The sequence below is a fragment of the Fonsecaea monophora genome (assembly GCF_001642475.1).
Source record: "Fonsecaea monophora strain CBS 269.37 chromosome Unknown Scaff26, whole genome shotgun sequence".
In the NCBI taxonomy this organism is placed as follows: Eukaryota; Fungi; Ascomycota; class Eurotiomycetes; order Chaetothyriales; family Herpotrichiellaceae; genus Fonsecaea; species Fonsecaea monophora.
The window spans coordinates 247108-266640 of NW_019173957.1; the positions used below are offsets into that span (position 1 = coordinate 247108).

The 19533-nt window shown below is 53.0% G+C and overlaps 8 protein-coding genes across 8 annotated transcripts; 6 read left to right on the plus strand and 2 right to left on the minus strand.

Annotated features, from left to right (window-relative positions):
• Positions 1–526: 526 nt before the first annotated feature.
• On the plus strand, positions 527–1957 carry AYO21_04601 (hypothetical protein; the record flags this gene model as incomplete). The annotated part of the gene is made up of 4 exons (XM_022654573.1): positions 527–668; positions 722–795; positions 854–1598; positions 1671–1957. The coding sequence occupies 4 exons, from the start codon at positions 527–529 to the stop codon at positions 1955–1957; spliced, it is 1248 nt and encodes a 415-aa protein (XP_022513173.1).
• Positions 1958–3215: 1258 nt separating this feature from the next.
• On the minus strand, positions 3216–4338 carry AYO21_04602 (hypothetical protein; the record flags this gene model as incomplete). Its single annotated transcript, XM_022654574.1, has 4 exons — positions 3216–3419; positions 3483–3839; positions 3914–3974; positions 4040–4338. 4 exons carry the CDS (start codon positions 4336–4338, stop codon positions 3216–3218), a joined length of 921 nt encoding a protein of 306 aa, XP_022513174.1.
• A 767-nt stretch (positions 4339–5105) lies between these two features.
• AYO21_04603 (hypothetical protein) lies at positions 5106–6249 on the plus strand (the record flags this gene model as incomplete). Its single annotated transcript, XM_022654575.1, has 3 exons — positions 5106–5277; positions 5341–5510; positions 5563–6249. 3 exons carry the CDS (start codon positions 5106–5108, stop codon positions 6247–6249), a joined length of 1029 nt encoding a protein of 342 aa, XP_022513175.1.
• Positions 6250–6355: 106 nt separating this feature from the next.
• On the minus strand, positions 6356–7713 carry AYO21_04604 (hypothetical protein; the record flags this gene model as incomplete). Its single annotated transcript, XM_022654576.1, has 2 exons — positions 6356–6819; positions 6879–7713. 2 exons carry the CDS (start codon positions 7711–7713, stop codon positions 6356–6358), a joined length of 1299 nt encoding a protein of 432 aa, XP_022513176.1.
• A 521-nt stretch (positions 7714–8234) lies between these two features.
• AYO21_04605 (hypothetical protein) lies at positions 8235–11288 on the plus strand (the record flags this gene model as incomplete). The annotated part of the gene is made up of 2 exons (XM_022654577.1): positions 8235–8338; positions 8387–11288. 2 exons carry the CDS (start codon positions 8235–8237, stop codon positions 11286–11288), a joined length of 3006 nt encoding a protein of 1001 aa, XP_022513177.1.
• A 1096-nt stretch (positions 11289–12384) lies between these two features.
• AYO21_04606 (hypothetical protein) lies at positions 12385–14678 on the plus strand (the record flags this gene model as incomplete). The annotated part of the gene is made up of 6 exons (XM_022654578.1): positions 12385–12654; positions 12761–12992; positions 13089–13628; positions 13708–13805; positions 13912–14049; positions 14268–14678. The coding sequence occupies 6 exons, from the start codon at positions 12385–12387 to the stop codon at positions 14676–14678; spliced, it is 1689 nt and encodes a 562-aa protein (XP_022513178.1).
• Positions 14679–15720: 1042 nt separating this feature from the next.
• On the plus strand, positions 15721–17587 carry AYO21_04607 (hypothetical protein; the record flags this gene model as incomplete). The annotated part of the gene is made up of 2 exons (XM_022654579.1): positions 15721–16789; positions 16848–17587. 2 exons carry the CDS (start codon positions 15721–15723, stop codon positions 17585–17587), a joined length of 1809 nt encoding a protein of 602 aa, XP_022513179.1.
• A 781-nt stretch (positions 17588–18368) lies between these two features.
• On the plus strand, positions 18369–19109 carry AYO21_04608 (hypothetical protein; the record flags this gene model as incomplete). Its single annotated transcript, XM_022654580.1, has 2 exons — positions 18369–18442; positions 18563–19109. 2 exons carry the CDS (start codon positions 18369–18371, stop codon positions 19107–19109), a joined length of 621 nt encoding a protein of 206 aa, XP_022513180.1.
• Positions 19110–19533: the final 424 nt, after the last annotated feature.

The window sequence follows — 19533 nt, forward strand, 5'->3', positions numbered from 1 at the left end:
AGGGAGCGAAAGGTCGTTGGGATGGGACAGCATTGGAGCGCCGGCAATTCACTTGGCTACATACTCCACACTCCGATGGCTTTTTCCAATACATTCAATGTATTACCGAATAATCTTTCGGTGTGCGCGTGGTATTGGAAATACCATAGAGAGATCCACACCTTCGTGTGGTGCAAATTAGCAAGAAGGCTACCACGGATCAATTTTAGCTCTTTTACCCAAAGCATTACTCTTGCACATTCTGGGAGAGGATCCCCCGCCGCCAGGTCTCGTGCCGCTCTGCTGGATTTAGTGCTTGTCTGTGATTGCTCCAAGCAATGTGGCTTGTCGAATCATGTCTTGGGTAACCTACACCTAAATAACTCCCTGTTACTCATTGCTATATTACCAGTCGATCCTCCGAGGCTGCATGGGAGTTGGACGATCAAGCGGAAGGGCACGTGTCTGTGCTTGCCATTTGAACTCTTTACATTATCCATGCAGATCATCTGAGAGCATACATTGTTGTCTGTCGGCCCATTGAACAATGGAGTTGACTTTTACCAACGGCCTTGCCCTTTCTCCAAGCAAAGACCCCTACTTTTTGGGCGACGCTGGTATTGATGGCTACATCTCCATAGCAGCCTCAAAAGGCATTGACTTCGACAGACTCAAGGTCACCTTGGAGGGTCAGTTAGCTGTTTGCTTTTCCTCCGCAGTGCTTTGAACCCTGTGCTGATAGAACCAGGTGTTCTGTTAAACACCATCCGGAGCGCGGATTGGTATGTGGATACCCTCGTCCACGGAATCCAAAGGGTATGAGGCATTCACACTTGGAACCTGTCTAAGAGCTCTATGTTGACTCCGCCTGCAGCTCCTGCAGCTCGACGACATCAAGACAACGAGGGATTTCGTCGGCCTCGAAGACCAAGCAAAGAGCACACCCAAGTGCTTCTTTCACTTCGACATACCGAAGACTCTACAGTCCGAACTCCTGGGACAGAATCGCGGGTTCCTACGAGACCTCCCCCCATCCCTACCTAGTTTCGAGAGCGTGAAGAAACACCCTGTTCTCCAGCCACGGTATCAGGGAGAAAGCAATGTCGGCTACAATCTCCGTGTGCAGGCTCTTGTCCGAGACAAAGTGGTCGCCAGCATCACCCGCACCGTCAACATCATCCCGACCCTGGACGTCCCTCCGCCATTTTGTGTCGCAGATTTCCCCGGCGAGTACGTCCTAACAGAGTCGAGATGCCAGAGGATATGGCGTCCCGGCGGATCTCGCACGAGAGAGCTGCGGATCGAAGCCAGCCAGCCTTTGCCGGTGATTTTGTGCAAACCTACAGACGACACGGTCTTTTCTACCACGTTAAGCCTGATGCAAATCAACAATTTAACCAGGAACTGCCGAGAACTGCCACGAGCTCCAGTCATCGGCCAGTGCGTGGCATCCCTGGTGTTCTCGACCTATATCTCCAGCGACCCGCGCGAAAGTGCTCCGACGCTGGAAGACGTCTCGTCTTCCCGTGGCACGCTATGTCGCAACGAGGGAGTCTACGCCAAAGTCGAAGTTCCCGTACAGTTCTCAGGCTGGAAGGAAATCCCCCACACTTTACCACGTAAGTATTTGTGGTGGCAGCACCGTTGCGATTTGGCTCTGCCCTGACCCTGACCCTGACTAATTTCTACAGAAGATGACGGCACGCCAGACACAAACACAGACACGGCACAGCGGTCGATCGCGGAAGCCCAAGCCCATTTGACACTTAACTTTGGCCAGCTAAAGTACCCGGTCCCCAGTTTCGAATCCTCGCTGGTGTCACGCCGGTATAAACTCGACCTCTGCGTCCGAGTCACGGCATCAAATCGCCGCCGCACGTTCCGCCTCATTCTGCCCGCTCAGATTTCTTACTCGGCGGACAAAGCTCAGAGTCCCAGGACGAATCTCGAGTGTGACTGTCCTCCATATTTCGCATAGGTTGTTGTTACGTAACAGTGATACTTTCCGACTGGGATAGGGAGGGAGGTGGGAATGTGGTGCTTGGGATTGTGACTTCTCTCTCTCACACACACGCATTGCATTGCATGGGATTCAGCCCTTCTGGGTCTATGTGATCGAGCTCGGCGTTTGCTCCATTTTGCTGCCTTGGGCTAAGAGAGAGGTGATTTGCGGGGTCAACTCTTCGATTATGGTTTCTCCGTGCCTTCGACTCTGGTACGCGCTGGCGGGGAACCAGTGGAGATATGTACCGCGGAGATGGTCCAGATTCTGGGAAGTAAGTAGGTAATCAGGGCAAGCGAATCGAGCGTATATTTGTATGCATGTCTGCACGCATGCATGCATGCATGGATGTAAGCCCGTCTTCCCATTAACTCCCTCCAACAACACCCCCGTCCCATCCCATCCATCTGCCTCTGCCCCTGCGCGAATATTTAATATGACGTCCATCCACTTGTAGGAGCAGGAAAAATGTGGAGAACAAACTATTTCGTAAAACAAAGACCGGGAAAAATATGGGTCCAATCGACAGACTTGGCTAGCCACCCGATGTGTCACCGTTTCGTGGAAAGGCACAAAGTGTAGCTATACCTCCGCGGGGACCCCTCTCTCACTACCGTATCTGCGAAGGAATCTGGGTTCGTAGTGGGGAGAGGTATGGAGAGGTCCTCGGAGATCCGGAGATGCTGGGACAGACAGGAGCAACAGCAAGAGTACCGGCGGCAATAGTAGTGTTTGTCTTGGTGAATATGTAGGTAACTAGGTAGGGAGTCTCCGCGGATGGCCATTTACAGTAACACTCGCAGGAACGGGCTGGACCGCTGTCGATCTAATTCATGAGCTTGACGCGGACTTAATACCTCTCAGTCTCGTACGAACTAACATATCAACGATGTCAACTACAACTACAATGTCAAAAATGAACCTTGAAAATGATTGAAAGGCTTCAATTTGCTGATCGGGGGTATCACTACAAGCAAAGTCATGATTCATGAGCCATTTCACCACTGGCCGCCTTCCAACAGCCCGGACCAAGAGCCATTAATAAAAGTCTCGTTGACTATCTGCCTCGTGGCTCATTTGTTGTGCAGTCGTGCCACCGATCACCAGCCCCCAGGGAAGTTGCAGACATCAGAGCGCCGTGAGACCGAGGTACTGTGAAAGTCGTATGAAAGCCCAGCTTGATTCGTCGCTCCTACCAGGCTGTTCTGACCTCGTATTTTGATGCATCCTTCCATCATGGTTCTTCTAGTTCAATCCGTGGTGGTCTCGAACTTTTCTGATTTCTTGAGACACGCACAAAGCTCAGCGGCAGTGATGGGGATAGTGTGGTTGACGAAAGGTCGGAACGCTTGATAACGGCTGGAGCCGCGAAGTCGCTCAGGGAGAACCTCAACTCGGCGTCTAGATTGGGAACACCTTCCTCATTCCGAAACATCACCTAGACATCGAGTCAGTAAAGACAGTTGCCAAGTCGAGAGAGGCTAAGTTGACTCAGACTCACCTCACTGGCAGTGCAGACTGCATGAATCGATTGCGTCCCATCTTGAGTAGTCGACAGCGGCTTCCAGACAGAAAATCTCGCCTTCTTACTCTTGTTTCCCTTCTCGTCAGAAAATTCCGTCTTGATGCCAACCATGAGGCGAATCTGTCCACCAGAGTGACACAGGTATTCGTTTGCGAGTTGTTCCAACGCATTCCCCTTTTCAGATCCTGCAACTTCGATAATTACACCCGGATATCTAGCGGAGGGATGTCCAAGTGCAATGTCTGGATCATGTCGGTTGGAGAAAATATCACTGATAGATTTTAACCGCGACGTAACCGCAATAGCAGATCTCTTGGGCAAATCTTCCAGCAGCTGTATCGGGCCAGTGACCGTGCAGGGAGCGGCGGTGAGCGTGGAGACTGGAACCGCAACTCCGTCCGGAGTACCTCATGAGGTTTGGAATTCCATCGCAGGACAAACTGTTGGCTCGATTCAAAATAGTCGCATCTGTAATATATCAGCAGGCCCACACCAAAATGTATTCTAACTTGAGTAACGACTGGATGATATACCTCACTTCGTCTGTCCAATGATCGGCTTGTAAATGTATGTCGAGTGATCTGAAATAAATGTGTCCCAAGTGAAATACCAGCCAGGGTGGGAGGGGAGAGGCGACTTGACCGTGTTTCCGAGCGTCGATCTCTAGACTGACGAGTCTCGACGCCGCGAATTCTGGATCGAGGCCATCTGGCGTGGTTTTGGGCATTTTAGAGAGGTGAATCATGGCGGCCGCGAGTTGTCGATGAGCCTCATCGAAGTTGCGACGATAGCCGTCATTCGTATCAGCAGGCTCTGAGTGTTGAGACTCCATTTTGAACAAATCAGGCGAAGTAATGCCATGTCCTGGGTTATGTTCTTGACATCAACACTTTATAAGGAGTAACTTTTTTTTATACATAGTCAATGCCGGGTGGAGGTAAATAGAGGTACGGTCGATCAATGTGACATGTGGGACGCGTAAAGTATTTCTACGGTCGGTCATGGCTGCCGCAGTTGCATCATTTCTTCACTCGGATTCACATTCACCTTTCATTCCATGCCAAGTGTCGGCGACTTCACTCACAAGCATCTTATTCATGCACTCTAGGCTCTCAATCGCCCAGCCGGTCAGCCCTGCAGCCGGATGGAGAAAAACGGTTTCCCCTCCGGAGTTTGACTGCTTCTAATGGCTCGGCTCGGCTCTGTATGGCAGGATCCGTCCGTCATATCGAACTGCATTGCACGATGATGATACTCACTTGGACTGCTCGTACGACTGAGGGCGGTTCTTTGTTCATGATGGCTCAGTTCCAAATTGATCACAAAGGCATGCAGCCTAATCCCTGCCTTCGCTTCACCTCATTGCTCTAGCCGCTGCCTTTTTCACGGACGCTAGTAACCGTATCGTCCAATCATTGGGACCTACGATGCCTCGGCCCTGCAAGTTAGAGATTGAGGCTTGGACTGGGGCAGCTGGAAGCGACAAGGTGGTGGGAAAATGAGGCTGAGTGAAAGACTTTCTCATGAGAGAAAAATCCTTACGAAACTGCGTCTCTGCTAGTTTTATGGTCTCCGGTACCAAACAAAGCTTGTCCCGTCATGAGACACAGATTCGCCGATGAATTTGGGGCAGAGATAGGCGACGCTATCCAGCGCGAGGCCGAGGAGACATCCATGATCCTCCTGGTAGGCGCCACAGGCGCAGGCAAAAGTCACTTCATCAATTCGATCGTGCCTGGGGCATGTGCTACTTCAGCGAGATTGGGTTCATGTAAAAAGAGACTCCCAGTGATGGGTCTTAGGAAGACATAGCCTTGCTGACACCTCGCCACAGGCACACAGCAGCCCGCCGCAATCTATACGAGCTTTGATGGAAAGCCTCTTATACTGATCGACACGCCAGGTTTCAATGACACCAGAAGCCGGCATGGGCGCTCCGACGCAATCATCCTCAGCGAGATTGCCCGGTTGATTGCGCTCCAGTCGGCGATGGGAGTGCAGATGGTGATGCGATCCATCTTGATATGATTTGTAATATCGCTGATGGAACGAACAGAGAGGGATACTTTATCTGCACGACATTCTCTCCGCCAGAATGACGGGCGAAGCTGTCCGGCAACTCGAGCTGCTTCAACAGATTTGCGGCGAGAACTGCTGGGACCACGTCACATTCGTTACAACTAAGTGGCCCGATGAAGCGAGTCAAGGGGTTTTGGAACTTGGGACCAAGGAAAGTGACCTTCGCCGGATATTCTGGCGCCCAATGCTCCGTAAGAAAGCGAAAATGTTCCGATTCGAGAACAGCCGCGCGTCTGCCGAAACTATACTTCGCTCTTTGATGTCCCAGGCTCCGGTCAAGTTTGCCTTGCAGGAGGAGATGGACAGTGGGAAGACGCTGGCGGAGACGACTGCAGGCAAGTTTATCATTTGCGCAAGGGAGCAGGACGAGAAGCGGATTCAAGCGCTCAAGGAAGGGCATCAATCTAGTGCCGCAGCATCCGGTCCTTCAGCAACGGTGGCAGACACAGACGACGACGTGGAGGAGCTGTACGAGCATATCGAGACCCGGAGAAAGACCGAGAATGTGCTGGAAGAGGATGTGAATGAGGAGCTCGAAAAAGACTTGAAGACTAAAATGAAGGACTTTTTGAAAGGCGGCAAAAAGCCCACGGTGACGACAATCCTTAGTCTCCTCATCGGCTTGAGCTCCTTTGCATTCAACTTGATAACAGCCTTGGCATAAGCGTAGGCATGTCATCTGCTGAGATTGAGGACAAGAGTTAGGATGAATGAATGGATGCGAGATGTCAAGGTAAATTTCCTAGTTTAGCAGCCTTTATATATTTGAGTCAATTTTTCAAAGTCTTTCCAGCTCCATTACTGTCATTCGCAGTAATCCCTTCGATCCTAAACATGCTGTGCGGTACGAGAACGTTCTCCTCTGCGCCTGCTGTCGAGCCTCCAGCCGAGACTGTCACCAACTCTGGGGATGTGAGCACTTCACAAACTAGTGTTCCATCCTCAATTGCTCGACATGACGTGCTCTTGAGCTTGACTGGCCACCGGACTTGGACAGAGCTTTGGCACTTGCGCATCAACCTCGATATCTCGACGGCCTTGACGACAATTTCAACTTCCAGCCTCGTAAACAGCTGTGACTCCAGAGCGCTTGTGTCACCTTTCACCATGGATATGACATGCCTCCATAGTGACCTGGCGAAATGTCTTGATCTTTTACTGGTTTCGAAGCTGTGCGGAGCAATAGCAGTGGTGGTCAAGCACTTCCAGCGGCGCACCTCGTCAGGGGGGATTCCTATTCACGGGTTATTTACAGTCCTGACAGTAGAAGACTTCGGCAGAAGTCCAGCTTACCTTGTGCAACCAGGTCTCTCAAGACTACACGAAGCCATTCGGCATCCTGTTGGCTGGCCCAAAGATCGTTGGGGTCTTTCCCTCCTGAATCGTCAGGAATTGGGAACACTCTGAGCATGATCTCGTGGTGTATCCTGCTCATCAGCACTGCAGCAAGCCCTTTCCGCGACAATGGGACGCTGAAAGCCCGAGAGAGGGCAAGCAGCTCGGCTAGGTTTTCTCCTTGGTTGTTACCAACTTGCATCTTTACCGCTTGGTAAGCTGCATCGTCGCACCAGGCAGAGACATGGTGGCAGAGGTCTGTGAATGCACTCTTCAACTTCGCCTGAGTCACCCAGAGGCCAGGGAGTTGTGCGTTGAAGCGCTCCGACAGAAGCTCACTGTATTTGGCCGCGAAGAAGTCACGCTCCGAAGCCAAGGCAGCACAACGTTCCTCGAGCGCAACATTTTCTTTGACCATCCCATCGTAGAGGTATCGGAATTGTTCATCTTCTTCCTGGTACTGCTGCACGCTCGCCTCCAAAGATTTGACTCGATTTTGCAACCACTCGACGTCGTGCTGATGTGAAAGAGCCCCTTTCGAACGATCGTCTGGACACGGTGCGCGAGTTGCGCTGACCTCGTGTGATGGTTGAGTCCGTGCTGGTCGCCCAGGGCTTGCGACAAAACCCGTCAACTCTCGAACATGTTCTTCCAGTTGTGATCTCTCATGCGTGTCATTGTCAAGAGGGAATTCTTCGGTGAAGGCGGACGAGGTTTCGGCAGTGGCGCTATGGGCCTGGTGTTTGTCCCCGGAAATCAAAATGAGCTTAGTCCGGTGTGGGATCCGCGACATGATCGATCCTTGAGAACGGGACATATCTCTACCTCTGTCATGTTCTTGCTACAGGAGCTGCTTTTCGTCGTCTTTTGCAGGAATGTCCAAATGAGAGACAAATCTCAAGATGAAGCCAGAGAGGCCAAGGGGAGCTGTGCCCTGCGCCTCGTGTTACCGCAGCCTAAGTCGCCGGGAGCCTAGATCTCTCGCATGGCGGCTCGAGGTGATAGCCTCACCACTACTGCAAGTTTGACCAGCCCGATGATGCAGCCACACCAGGCAGTGCAAAGTCCCCAAGGACTTTGTGTGCATGGCTGCCGCTTGGGTCCTATCGTCTATCGGCGAAGGCTTGGGATGGTTCTTTGCAATTATTTCCAAGCCCATGGAAAGCCAAACTTCCTCAACTTGTTCGTCTTCCTTCTGATGCAGCGATGATGATCTGGTAGCGCAATTGCGTTGGTTGCGTTGCCCGCGAGGTCCCTGGATAGCTGCTATACCTCAGCCTGATCACAACTTCAAAGGGCGCAGCGAGGGTCAAGATGGACCCAGGGCTCACGTCTCTCATGAGTCGCGGTTTCAGCCCAGAAAATCGAGCAAATCCGGCGCAGGTGAAACTCATCATTGGCATTGACTATGGCACCAGGTTGGTACAAACACACAATTGAAGGAAGAGCACCTCTGACAGTGGCAGTTTCTCTGGCGCCGCCTATACTCTTTTCCTCCAACGACCAATCGACCCGCGCATTGACACCATTTCTGACTGGCCGAGTGCTCACCACCACCACCGCTACACGCAGAAGGTCCCCTCGGACATCGCATACGGCCCAAATGGTCAAGTTCACTGTGGTTTTGAATGCCCTGAAGATGCTACGAGGTTACGATGGGTGAAGCTTCTCCTCGAGACAGACCCTGATTCACGCAAGTCATATCTCCTCGACTCCGAGGAGGTACAGGCGACCCGTCGAGCCATCCAAGAGCTGGGAAAATCCCCTACAACGGTGGTTGGCGATTATCTGAAGTGGTTGTGGGCGAGAATTGTCGATTGCATCTGCGACGAGCAGAACGATCCTGACCTGGTCAAGAACAGCGATGTCACAATTGTGATGACTGTCCCTGCCATATGGTCTGATGCTGCCAAAGAGAATACCCTGCATGCTGCCGAACTTGCTGGTCTAGCAGATAACGGCCGTGAAATTAAGTTCATCACAGAACCGGAAGCGGCTGCTATTTCCGAGCTTCAACAGCGCCTGAGCACGGGCCAGGTGAGGGCAGGAGACTGCGTGATAGTTTGCGACGCCGGAGGTGGCACAGTCGATGTTGTGAGCTACCAGGTCGCCAGAGTGCATCCGATGGAGTTGAACCAGGTCGCCGTTGCAGACGGAGGTCTCTGCGGTTCCGTGTACATCGACCAAGCCTTCACGAACCAGGTCAAAGGAGTGTTGCGAGACGACTGGGACCGATTGCCTGCAGCTGCGAAGAGTGAGATCATCGACCGTTTTACTTTCATCATCAAGCCGTCCTATGAGGGGGGAACCTCAACCGGTCCCAAGGCGGTGCATCTAGGTGGTGTTGCCCACCTCAAGCTTGAGCATGCCAAAGAAGGCACTGTTCTTATCGAGCCAGAACTTGTCCGCATCTCGTTTGAAAGCGTCCTCCCTGAGATCCTGAGCCTCATCGATGAGCAGGACATGGCCTTGGAGGAGAAAGGGTTGAAAGAACATCTCAAAGGGATCCTGCTTGTTGGTGGGCTCGGAAGCAGTCGTTTTGTCCAGTCGCGCATCGAGCAGAGCTATCCTCGCAGCGAGGGAGTCAAGGTCTGGCGTGGAAGGTCCAGCTGGACATCGGTGGTCGAGGGTGCCGTCCGCTGCCTGTTTATGTCCCTCGGAAATATACAGACCATCAACACACGGCTCTCTCGTTGGAACTACGGCATACCCTACAATGTGCGCTTTGACCCAGCCCTACACAGGCAGGAAGACATGTTCTACTGCGAGGACGAACGATGTGCAAAAGCAAAACAGATCGAATGGCTGGTGCGCAAGGGACAGGAAATCCAGTCTTCGATGCCTCCACAATCTCACAATTTCACCCAGATCGTTCCGCATAGTCCTCCGGTTGGAGGCTTCATGGAGGTCGATTTTACAATTGTTCAGAGCGATGAGAAAGACGCCCCTTCGCACTTCACGCCTGCCGTCAAGGAATGTGCCGACATAGCTTGTCGTGTCACTTCTAGACTCATCATTGCCGCCCGACATCGATCGCTGGCTGGAAAAGGAACGAAAGCCGCGCCCGCATGGAAAGTCATCATATCGCTGGAAATTCATATGCTGGCAGCGAGAGTAAGGTTCGCTATGAAAATGGCAGGCGAGGAAATTGGCGCTACGCAAGTTTCCTTCCGCCAGCTTGTGCCCGGGCCTGTGCAGGCCGTACCAGAACCCGCCATCGGGGTTGCTGTCGGAAATGGGACGCAGAGTCCACGTGCTCAGCTTGATGAAGTCGCCGAACAGGTCATCAAATCAGGACACATGTCCTACAACACGAAGACTGGTGGTGATGTTCAATCATCTCGTGAATTCGACGATGTCCTGGCGAAGGTACTACGCAACCGAGGTGAAGGCTCGAAACCCGAATCTGATGCGGATGACGCAAAGAAAATGAAGAGAATGAAGAAACGCGCTGCTCTCAACGCCTTGTCACCATCCGATTCTAACAGCCATGCTGTAGACGGATCTGCGTTACCGAATCCTGCAAGACTTCAACCTCTGCCATCTCTGCCAGCTCGAGTTCCAGAGCTGCGCCAGACTGCTCCTAGGAACTATGATATCGACACATTGGCTGAGCGAAAGGAAATAGAACGACAAAAAATCATCGACCGACTCGCTGCGAGTCAAAGAGCGTCGAAGTTACAAAGCGAGCAACGTCCTCGGGATGACAGTGAGGTAAACGGGTTCAGTCAATACATTGATCACACGTTTGGAGGAACGTCTCCGCCTGCTGCTAAAGAGGCCAACAAACCGGTGCGCGCGGCACCACTCAGGCCCACCACGAAACCGGCTCTTTGGGGCGATAACTCGGGCTCCAGCCCCCAAGACCATGCGGTAGACTCAAAGATATCTCGTGGATCAGCTCTGTTACCTTCACCTGACGAAGAAGAGCGAGTCTCACGCCGCAACAGTCTGCGCAGTATCCTCAGTGTGGAATCTAGGTTATCACTTCGTCGTGAGCTTGACCCTAACGTCACAGTGCCGTCTCCTCCGGGAGTAGGCGGCATGAGCTCACCTCGGAAGACCGCGAGCCACTTACGGTTCAGCTCTTATGGCTCGTTGTCCGAGCCGACTTTGGAGGAAGAATCCTCAGATTCAGTGCCCAGTCTAGAACGAAGCTCTTCCGGCAGTTCGACTAATACCGATACGACAATCACTCCTAGCGATTACGACCGCCAGGCTTGGGATGCATTAAGAACGCAGACGGACTGGGAGAATGTCAACTTACCGAGAACATCACCCCTCGGTGAGATTGAAAAACTTTCGCCGCCAGGTCACCAAAGACTGCGATCGTTGTTACGAAGCAGGTCGGTCAGAAATATTTTGTGATTATAGCCTGGAGAGCAAGTTTGATGTGAAACATGAACATTATCCAGAAGTCTTTGATGATATGCACTTGTAGGCGAACATATTCTGATCACGAAGGACCATACAGAGCGCTTGAGAGCAGGATATTGACTTGTTATAACGGGGATACCAGCTCCTAGCCTGTCTAAAAGGAAAAAAAACCTTGTTGAACTATTCCAAGGCCTGCGTCGCCTAATCCGACAGCAGAGCTCATCTTCGCTGTAAGATATGTTCAAGATTTGCTCCCTCTTATGGCTCATGGGCTGACAGAGAACGATGCGATGACTCTGATTATGATCCTCGTCGCCTACTGGCGGCATGTTCTCAGTTCCCCTCAATTGATCACTCTAGCTCCACCACCGCTCGCGAGAGTATCGTCATTTCGCCATCAAGAGATGTGAAAGCCTTGGGAACGGAAACGTCTCCACGATGCTCATGCTGGCTCAGTCTGCTTTGGACAGCGACGCAGTTCCAGCCGTGTGCTGCACCCTTGGCTCGCTACAACGCCACCAAGTGGCCAAGGACTCTGATTCTGGTGTCTATATCTAGAACCAATGCGAGCTTGGGTTAGACAAACGTATTCAACAGAAGCTGTTTATTGGCAATCAATACATCAAAATCAGAGGCTTTGACTGTGGCATCTTAAGCCATGACGGACAAATATTGATCCGGATACGAGGCAAATGCTCCCAACAACGACTCCTTGTTTATCGTCCCCAATGCCTTTCCCTCATCTGCCCCTTATGATCTTGGGACTTGCCGCGTTTTGAGGAGATGACCTACACTTTGGAAAGCCCATTCGCGCATGAAGATCACTCCTGCGTTCACGCGTGCGAAGACGGACATCCACGATCGTCCACATCCGGTGGCTGATTAGAGGAAATCCTCCCCCCGCATCGCATCCAAGTCCTGCAGATTAGTTGTTATCTTGCTACTCGTTTGCACAGGCAGGCCCTTAACAGGGGTGGGCCAGCCTACGAGGTTACAATATCTTGACGATTCTCCTCAGAGAGCCTGAACTCGAGTTCTTACCAAAAGCTTAGACTCTATCCTTTACCCTCTCTTTTGAGTCCCGAAAATGGCTGAAAACTGGCAGGATATTGCCTCAAAGGCCCAAGCAGGCCTTTTAAACTCAATACCTCCCAAATGGCGTCTGCCCGAGCCGGTCGACCCGTCTGTGATGGACGTGCGTGGCATTCCGAGGGCCTGCGGACTGCTTACGGAGAAACAACTCTTGATCACCGAGCAGACGGCCAGTGAGCTCGTTCCCCAGCTGAGAGACGGCAAGCTGTCCTCTGTCGAAGTGACCGAGGCCTTTTGCGCAAGGGCCGCAATTGCACATCAGTGTGTGAGTGCCTCTGAAGCCTCCTTTCATAGTCTGTCGGCCACGGATCCGGTCTACCTGATGTCGAGGTGGGGATTGAGAGCCGTTGTTGTTGACGGCTTCTTTTCAGGTGAACTGCCTGACAGCATTCTTCCCCGATGAGGCTCTTGCACGAGCAAAAGAACTCGACGACATCCTCGCAAAGACGGGCGTCCCGGTTGGGCCCTTGCACGGGTTACCCGTGGGTATCAAGGACATCTTCCACATGAAGGACAAGAACCTGACCATGGGCTACCTGGCATGGCATAACAACCGGTGCACGTACGATGCGTCAATCATACAGATGCTGAGAAATGCGGGAGGTGAGCAGTTCCGAGCGCCTTTTTTTTTCTGTCTCTACAAACCCTACTTGCCTTGACATACTAATCGCCTCCGCCGCGCGTGTGTCTGGGCCACAGCTGTCTTCTTCGTGCGCACCACCATGCCGCAGACAGGCATGTTCCTCGAAACCTGGAGCAACCTCTGGGGCCGTACCATGAACCCTTTCAACAGGCACTTCTCTGCGGGCGGCTCTTCTGGGGGTGATGGAAGTCTCGTGGCCATGCGAGGCGCGCCGTTCTGCCCATCGACCGATATTGGCGGCAGCATCCGCGCCCCGGGCACCTTCAACGGATTGTACGCCATGCGACCGACGGCCGACAGAACGGCCAAGAGGGGCATGGGCACACCCGCTCCTGGTCAGATCTCTATCAAGGTCTCCTCGGGCCCCAATTGCTACAGCATGGCCGACGTCAAACTCGTGGCCGAGATCCTCCTCACCCACCACGGCCTGCCCTTTGAACCTACCGCCGTGCGCATGCCCTGGCAACAGCTCCCCGCGAAGACGGAGAAGCTCTGTATCGGGTTGCTGGCCACGGATGGATGTGTGACTCCGCAGCCGCCGATTGCGAGGGCGCTAGAGGAGACCGCGGCAAACCTGCGCGCGGCCGGTCACGAAGGTATGCATTATTGATTCATTATTGATCCATACCCAGCACCACCAGTCTGCGCCACGCGCCCTTCTGGTCACGAAAACAGAAAAAGCGAATCATGCTCGTTCTGACGCAAAAGGGGGGGTGTACATAGTGATCGAATTCCAACCACCGTTTGACTGTTGGGAAGTCGCACAGGCCACGGTTCGTATTTCTCGCCCCGTATCTCGTTTCAGTCCCTTGCTCCTGGGAGCCTCACACTATTCCCCAGCAACGGACTTGTTTAACTAACTATCCGGGAAACGAATAGTGGCGGCTGTGGTTCCAGACGGGGGCGAAAGAGACGTTGGACCTGGTCGCGTCGTCGGGCGAACCGCTCTATCCGACCTTCAAGTGGTATCTCGAGACGTTTAACATCCAGCCGTTGACCGTGCCGGAACTGTTCAAGGTAATACCCAAGACGTCCCTAGCTCGTGTGCTCACACATGCTCGCTCCCATTTTATCACCCTCCACACAACCCCCCAGCCCTAACCCCAACCCCAACCCTATCCTGCCCCATTTGAGCCGAGTTGAGTTGAGTTGGTTTGAGTTGAATTGAGGAGAAACGAAGCACATCACTAACTCCTTTCCCCACCCATGGGTTGGGATTGACCTTTTTTTTCCAGCTCAACACCAAACAAGCAGAATGGAAATACCAATTCGCCGCGGCGTGGCACGCCACCGCGTCGCGCACCCGCTCCGGCCGCCCGATCGACTGCCTGCTCTGCCCGTGCGCCCCGTCGGCGAGCTTCCCCCACGGCTTCCCCGTCTGGTGGGGATACTTCAGCCTGTGGAACCTGCTCGACTACCCGAGCATCGTGCTGCCGCTGAAGAAGATGCGGGTCGACCGCGACAAGGACCGCAAAGATGTCGGGTACACGCCCCGCGACAACGTCTTTGACCGCATGAATTGGGAGGTCTACGATCCCGAGAGGTGGGCGAATCTGCCCGTCACGGTGCAGCTGGTCAGACCGCAGTTTGGGGACGAGGAACTCATCGCGGTCGCTGAGGTGGTTGATCAGGTTTGTAATTCGTGATCCTCCCTCTTAATCACCAGAGATGACTCTTCTGGGACGGGCGGTGTATTGCCTTGCACTGCGTTGCATTGCGTTGCTGGTCCTGAACCCCTTTCCTGTGGCGAAAACGAAAAGGGTATGTCGATATATCCATCCATACATCTATATATCTATAGAGTCTTCTGCGGTTTATCATTGTTAGTGTACTGGTGTGGCTTTAGCATTGGAGATCCCCTCCTTGCGTTTACCACCGGCACCAGGAAAGTAGAGGAGGGCGAATAGAACAGAACATGATGATGATAATAAACGCGAACGCTGAATCTATACTCTTGTCACATCAAATCAGATCATATCGCATCACATCATACCCCATACAAACATACATACATACTCTATGACACAGATAGCCCTCCTTCCTCACTTCTTACACAACGTCCAGAAACGGCAAGCATTCTCATGCATAATTATCACCTAGTTACCTAGGTAGCTTGCAGGGTAGGTCTGGTGGATCTCCACAGCATCGCCATTCATCACCGCGCTTCAACTTCCCCATGATACAACCAAATCAGGAAGGTCGGGGAAAAATCCCCCTCTCCCTCTCTCCCAATCAACGATGCCAAACTCTCTTGCCCGATCAGGGCCCCGACCACCGTTGGGTAAGAAAGTCGCTCGTATTTTCCACCGGAGAGTAGTTGAGAGGTATGTCAGAACTACGAAGGAGATGCACATCTCCGCACGCGGCCGTACACCGTACCTCGTATGGTGGGTACGAGGCGCAGGTCTGCGGTGTTGGCAGGGCGTGGTGCTCAGCTTTTGATTTGATTCTCGACACTTAATACATACCTATATGTATGTGTAGTGGGCTGACCTTGGTGGGTGAGCCAGGAAGGAATCAAGCAAGCAAGCAAGACTGACTCTCTCCGCGGTCGTCGAAATCCGAGGATCGACAATACATATATTCCAGAGTCCGTCGTAAGTGGAGAGCTGCGATATCTTGAATCAACAGGCCAAGGACGAGTCGATAACGGCGTGAAGGGAAAAAAAATTCCTTCAACCAAGAACAATGTCGCCTGATCCAAAGACGTCGCCGAGCGTGCAAACACTCGACCCTCACAAGACTTTCGACTCTCGTCCGATATTCTCCCACGTCGCCACGTCCAGCGGACCATGCCGTATCGTCGCCACGGCCGGGCAAGTCGGCGCCGACCACAACCGCGTCGTGCCCCAGGATATTGACGAGCAGATAGCCCTAGCCATGAAGAATCTGGGCCGCTGTCTCGAGGCTGCTGGTGCCAAAGTGACCGACGTGTTCAAGTTGGTGTACTACATCGTCGACTACGACCCCGCGCACCGTCGGCATACTAAGCACCTCAAGGCGTTCCTGAATGGCCATCGGCCTGCTACGACGCTGGTGCCCGTCCCCGCCCTGGCGGACCCCGAGTTCAAGTTCGAGATCGAGGCGTATGCTGCTGTCCGACAGGAACGATTGACGAGCGTGGAGGTGGTGGTAGTGGGAGCTGGTCTCAGCGGTCTGCAGGCAGCCTATGATCTGCAAAAGGCCGGAGTGTCGTGCGCTGTTGTTGAGGCCCGCGATCGCGTGGGTGGCAAGACTTGGTCCGTTGACCCGTTGGGCCAGGAAAAATTCATCGACGTCGGGGCCGCTTGGATCAACGACACGAATCAAGCAAAGGCGTATGCTCTGGCAAAGTCCCTCGGTCTGGGACTTGTGGTTCAAAACACCGTGGGCCACATCATCCAGGAGGATCTCAGCGGTGGTACAGGATTGTTTCCCTATGGCGGAACACCTACCAACGCGCCCGAATTGAACGGGATCGAAAACATGGTTTACATCCGCGAACTCTTTGAGAAACTGTGCCAACAGGTCGATATTCGGGACCCTGTCGGCTCAAGCGGACGCTTTGACTCCATGACCTTGGAAGAATGGTGCAAGTCGGAGACTCAATCGGAGACGGCGCTTGCCAGTGTCAAGTTGTGGACTCGAGCAATGCTCGGCCTAGAGCCGTCTGAGATCAGTGCACTGTATTTCTTGGATTACTGCAAGAGCGGCGGCGGACTGCTCCAGATGAGATCCGATTTTAAGGATGGCGGGCAGTATCTCAGGTTTCACAGAGGTAAGCTATGCAGATGTGAGCAATCGACTGAGGAATGCACTTACACTCAGGCCAATAGGGACCCAATCATTGTCACTCGGTCTGGCGGGTCTGATGAAGCCAGGTTCAATCATCCTAAACTCACCTGTCCGGCACATATCACAAAGCCCTGACGGAATCTATGTGTCGGCAGGTAGGGGAGACTTCAAGTGTCAACGGGTCATTGTCTCTGTGCCGACAGTTCTTTACAAGGAGATCGCCTTTGACCCACCTTTGCCCGCGGCCAAGGTCGAACTCGGGAAGCACAATGTACACGGGTATACATTGAAGGTCTTGGTCATGTACTCGGAGCCTTGGTGGCGCAAGAAAGGCTTGTCCGGTGCCATCATGTCCTTCATAGGGCCTATCACCACGTGCCGGGACTCCAGTACCGATGAAAAGGGACAGTTCTCGCTGACTTGCTTTACCAATGGCGATTTCGGCCGCAAGGGATCCCTCCTCTCGCAGCAAGATAGATTCAGCGCCATACTGGCTCACATCAAGCGCGTCTTCGGCCCGTATGTTGACGTGCCGGAGCCGCTGGCCGTGACAGAACATGAATGGGCAAGTGATCAATGGGCGCAAGGCTGTCCGTGTCCTGCTGCACCACCGGGAATCATGACCAAGTACAACCACGCGCTGAGGACGACTCATGGAAAAGTGCATTTCGTGGGCACCGAGACTGCTTATGAATGGAAAGGATATATGGATGGTGCGCTGCGGTCTGGCGAACGAGGAGCAAAGGAGGTAATTGAGGCTCTGAGGAGGGCGAAGCTGTGAGTTAGGCTGGACATTGACTGTGGCGCATGGTGGGCATCCATGAATTGTCACCATCTCGCATCAGCTGCCTTCGAATTCTCTCTCTGTTGCCTCGCTGTATCCTCTGTCAATGCAGTCCTCTTCTTGATCTCGTCAATTGTTTGTTCCCTTTCCTCGTCTTCTGGGGCGGTGAGTAGCATTTGCTCAGAATGAGAACGAGTACGAGTATGTCGGCGCTGCCAACCTCGCCTGGCTCTTGCTTCACAGTACGGAGAATCGAGTGGTAATAATACATGTTGTGAACCCAGTTCAGGATCGGCCCCCATGTGCTGCCAGTGATGATGCCAGGTGTTCATTGCTTACCTCTTGGCGACCTCCTATTGGTGGCGGCTGCTTCAGGGGCTCGAGGGCTGCCCTGGCTTGCTGCCTTGGCCTTAAATGACTGGAACTATTAGGGGGCCTCGGTGCCTAGAGATCGATCCATTGGGCGCCCGTTGGGCAAGGGCGCCTTAACCGGACTCCGCCATTAGCGCAGTAGAGTTGAAGGTTGGAACCCTGCCCGCAATGTCCTGCGCGTGCTTGTGTTGCTCCTTTGCCCAATACGGTCTCTTGTATTTTCTGACGCCCACTCCCACTCCCTATTTTTGTCCGATGCTCATACTCTTCTTCTAAAGACACTCGTTTTTGTTCTTTGCCCTTTTAATCTGCTACTTTTCTGTGGTTCTGCGGCCGTTCTTCTCCCCGGAATATACCAGGAACCTGTGACCTCTATCTTTCTCTCACCGCGAGTGCCAGCGACAAGATGAGCTACTATACTCAGCTCCAGGGCAAATTCGCCCACAAGGTCGGCGAGCCTGTTCCTGAATTCAACACTGAGTATGTACTTTAATCTGCCATTCTCTTCAACTTTGGGGTGTAGAGGTGGTCGACAGCTGCCGCTGGCTTGGACCACCTCCGCCATTGGCATGTCTTCAGCACTGACCGCTTTGTTCACAGATTCCCCGCCCACCCAGGCCTCGTCCACTTTCCCATCGCCTTCAACGTCCTCTCCTGGGGCCTTGACATTTTGTATGCTCTGACTACCATCTATGTCAAGCCGGCCTTCCTCACCACACGCTTCGGGTCCCCCGCGACCCTTTTGGACATCACTCGCGTATCCTACTTCCTCTTGTGCGCGGGCCTGATCACCACTGTGCCTGCAATCATGTCTGGCAACATCCAGCTGGTCGGCATGATCAAGAAGAACGGCGGGCCATGGGAAAAAGATGCGCAGGGAAAGCAGAAGAGCACAATGGTGCCACGGATCAAGGCAACAATCACACACGCCGTCATGAACGATTTGGTGTTTGTGGTCAACCTCTACAGCTGGTACTTGAGAAAGGACAAGGAGGGGGCCATCAACTTGGGCAAGACACCTACCCAGACCAACCTTCTCATCAGCGTGGTGTTACTGCCAGCCTTGATCGCCTCGGCAAAGATCGGCGGCACTCTCGTGTTCAACCACGGTGTTGGCTTGAACCTTGGCCGGAAGAAATTCGACTAAGTGCTCAATAGGAAGAGCGGCTTCTGCGTGAAGTGGGGAGCCAGAGGGCCATTGCAGGAACACTGAAAGATGGGGGCCAAAGCTCCGTGGGTTACGGTGATGGAAAAGAGTTCTAGGCGATGCAGGATGTAGCTTATGGATGGCGAACAAAAACTAAGCGGGTGATGGCAATGTTTTATGAATCTGAGGGTACATCTTGTCGTGGGAAGGGGGACCATTTTACTTGTGGCTGGCAGGGGCAAAGGTAGAATGATAGAGGTATTTGGACAACTTTGCTGTGTTTTAATAATGCAAACGGGTCACACAATGACACGATCCTACGACCTAGTGTTTGAATATCTCCTCGTATGCTGAGCTGTGAACGACTCTTGGCCCACGACCTGTTCGACAATACGTGTTTCAATGGACATTTTTGACCACCACA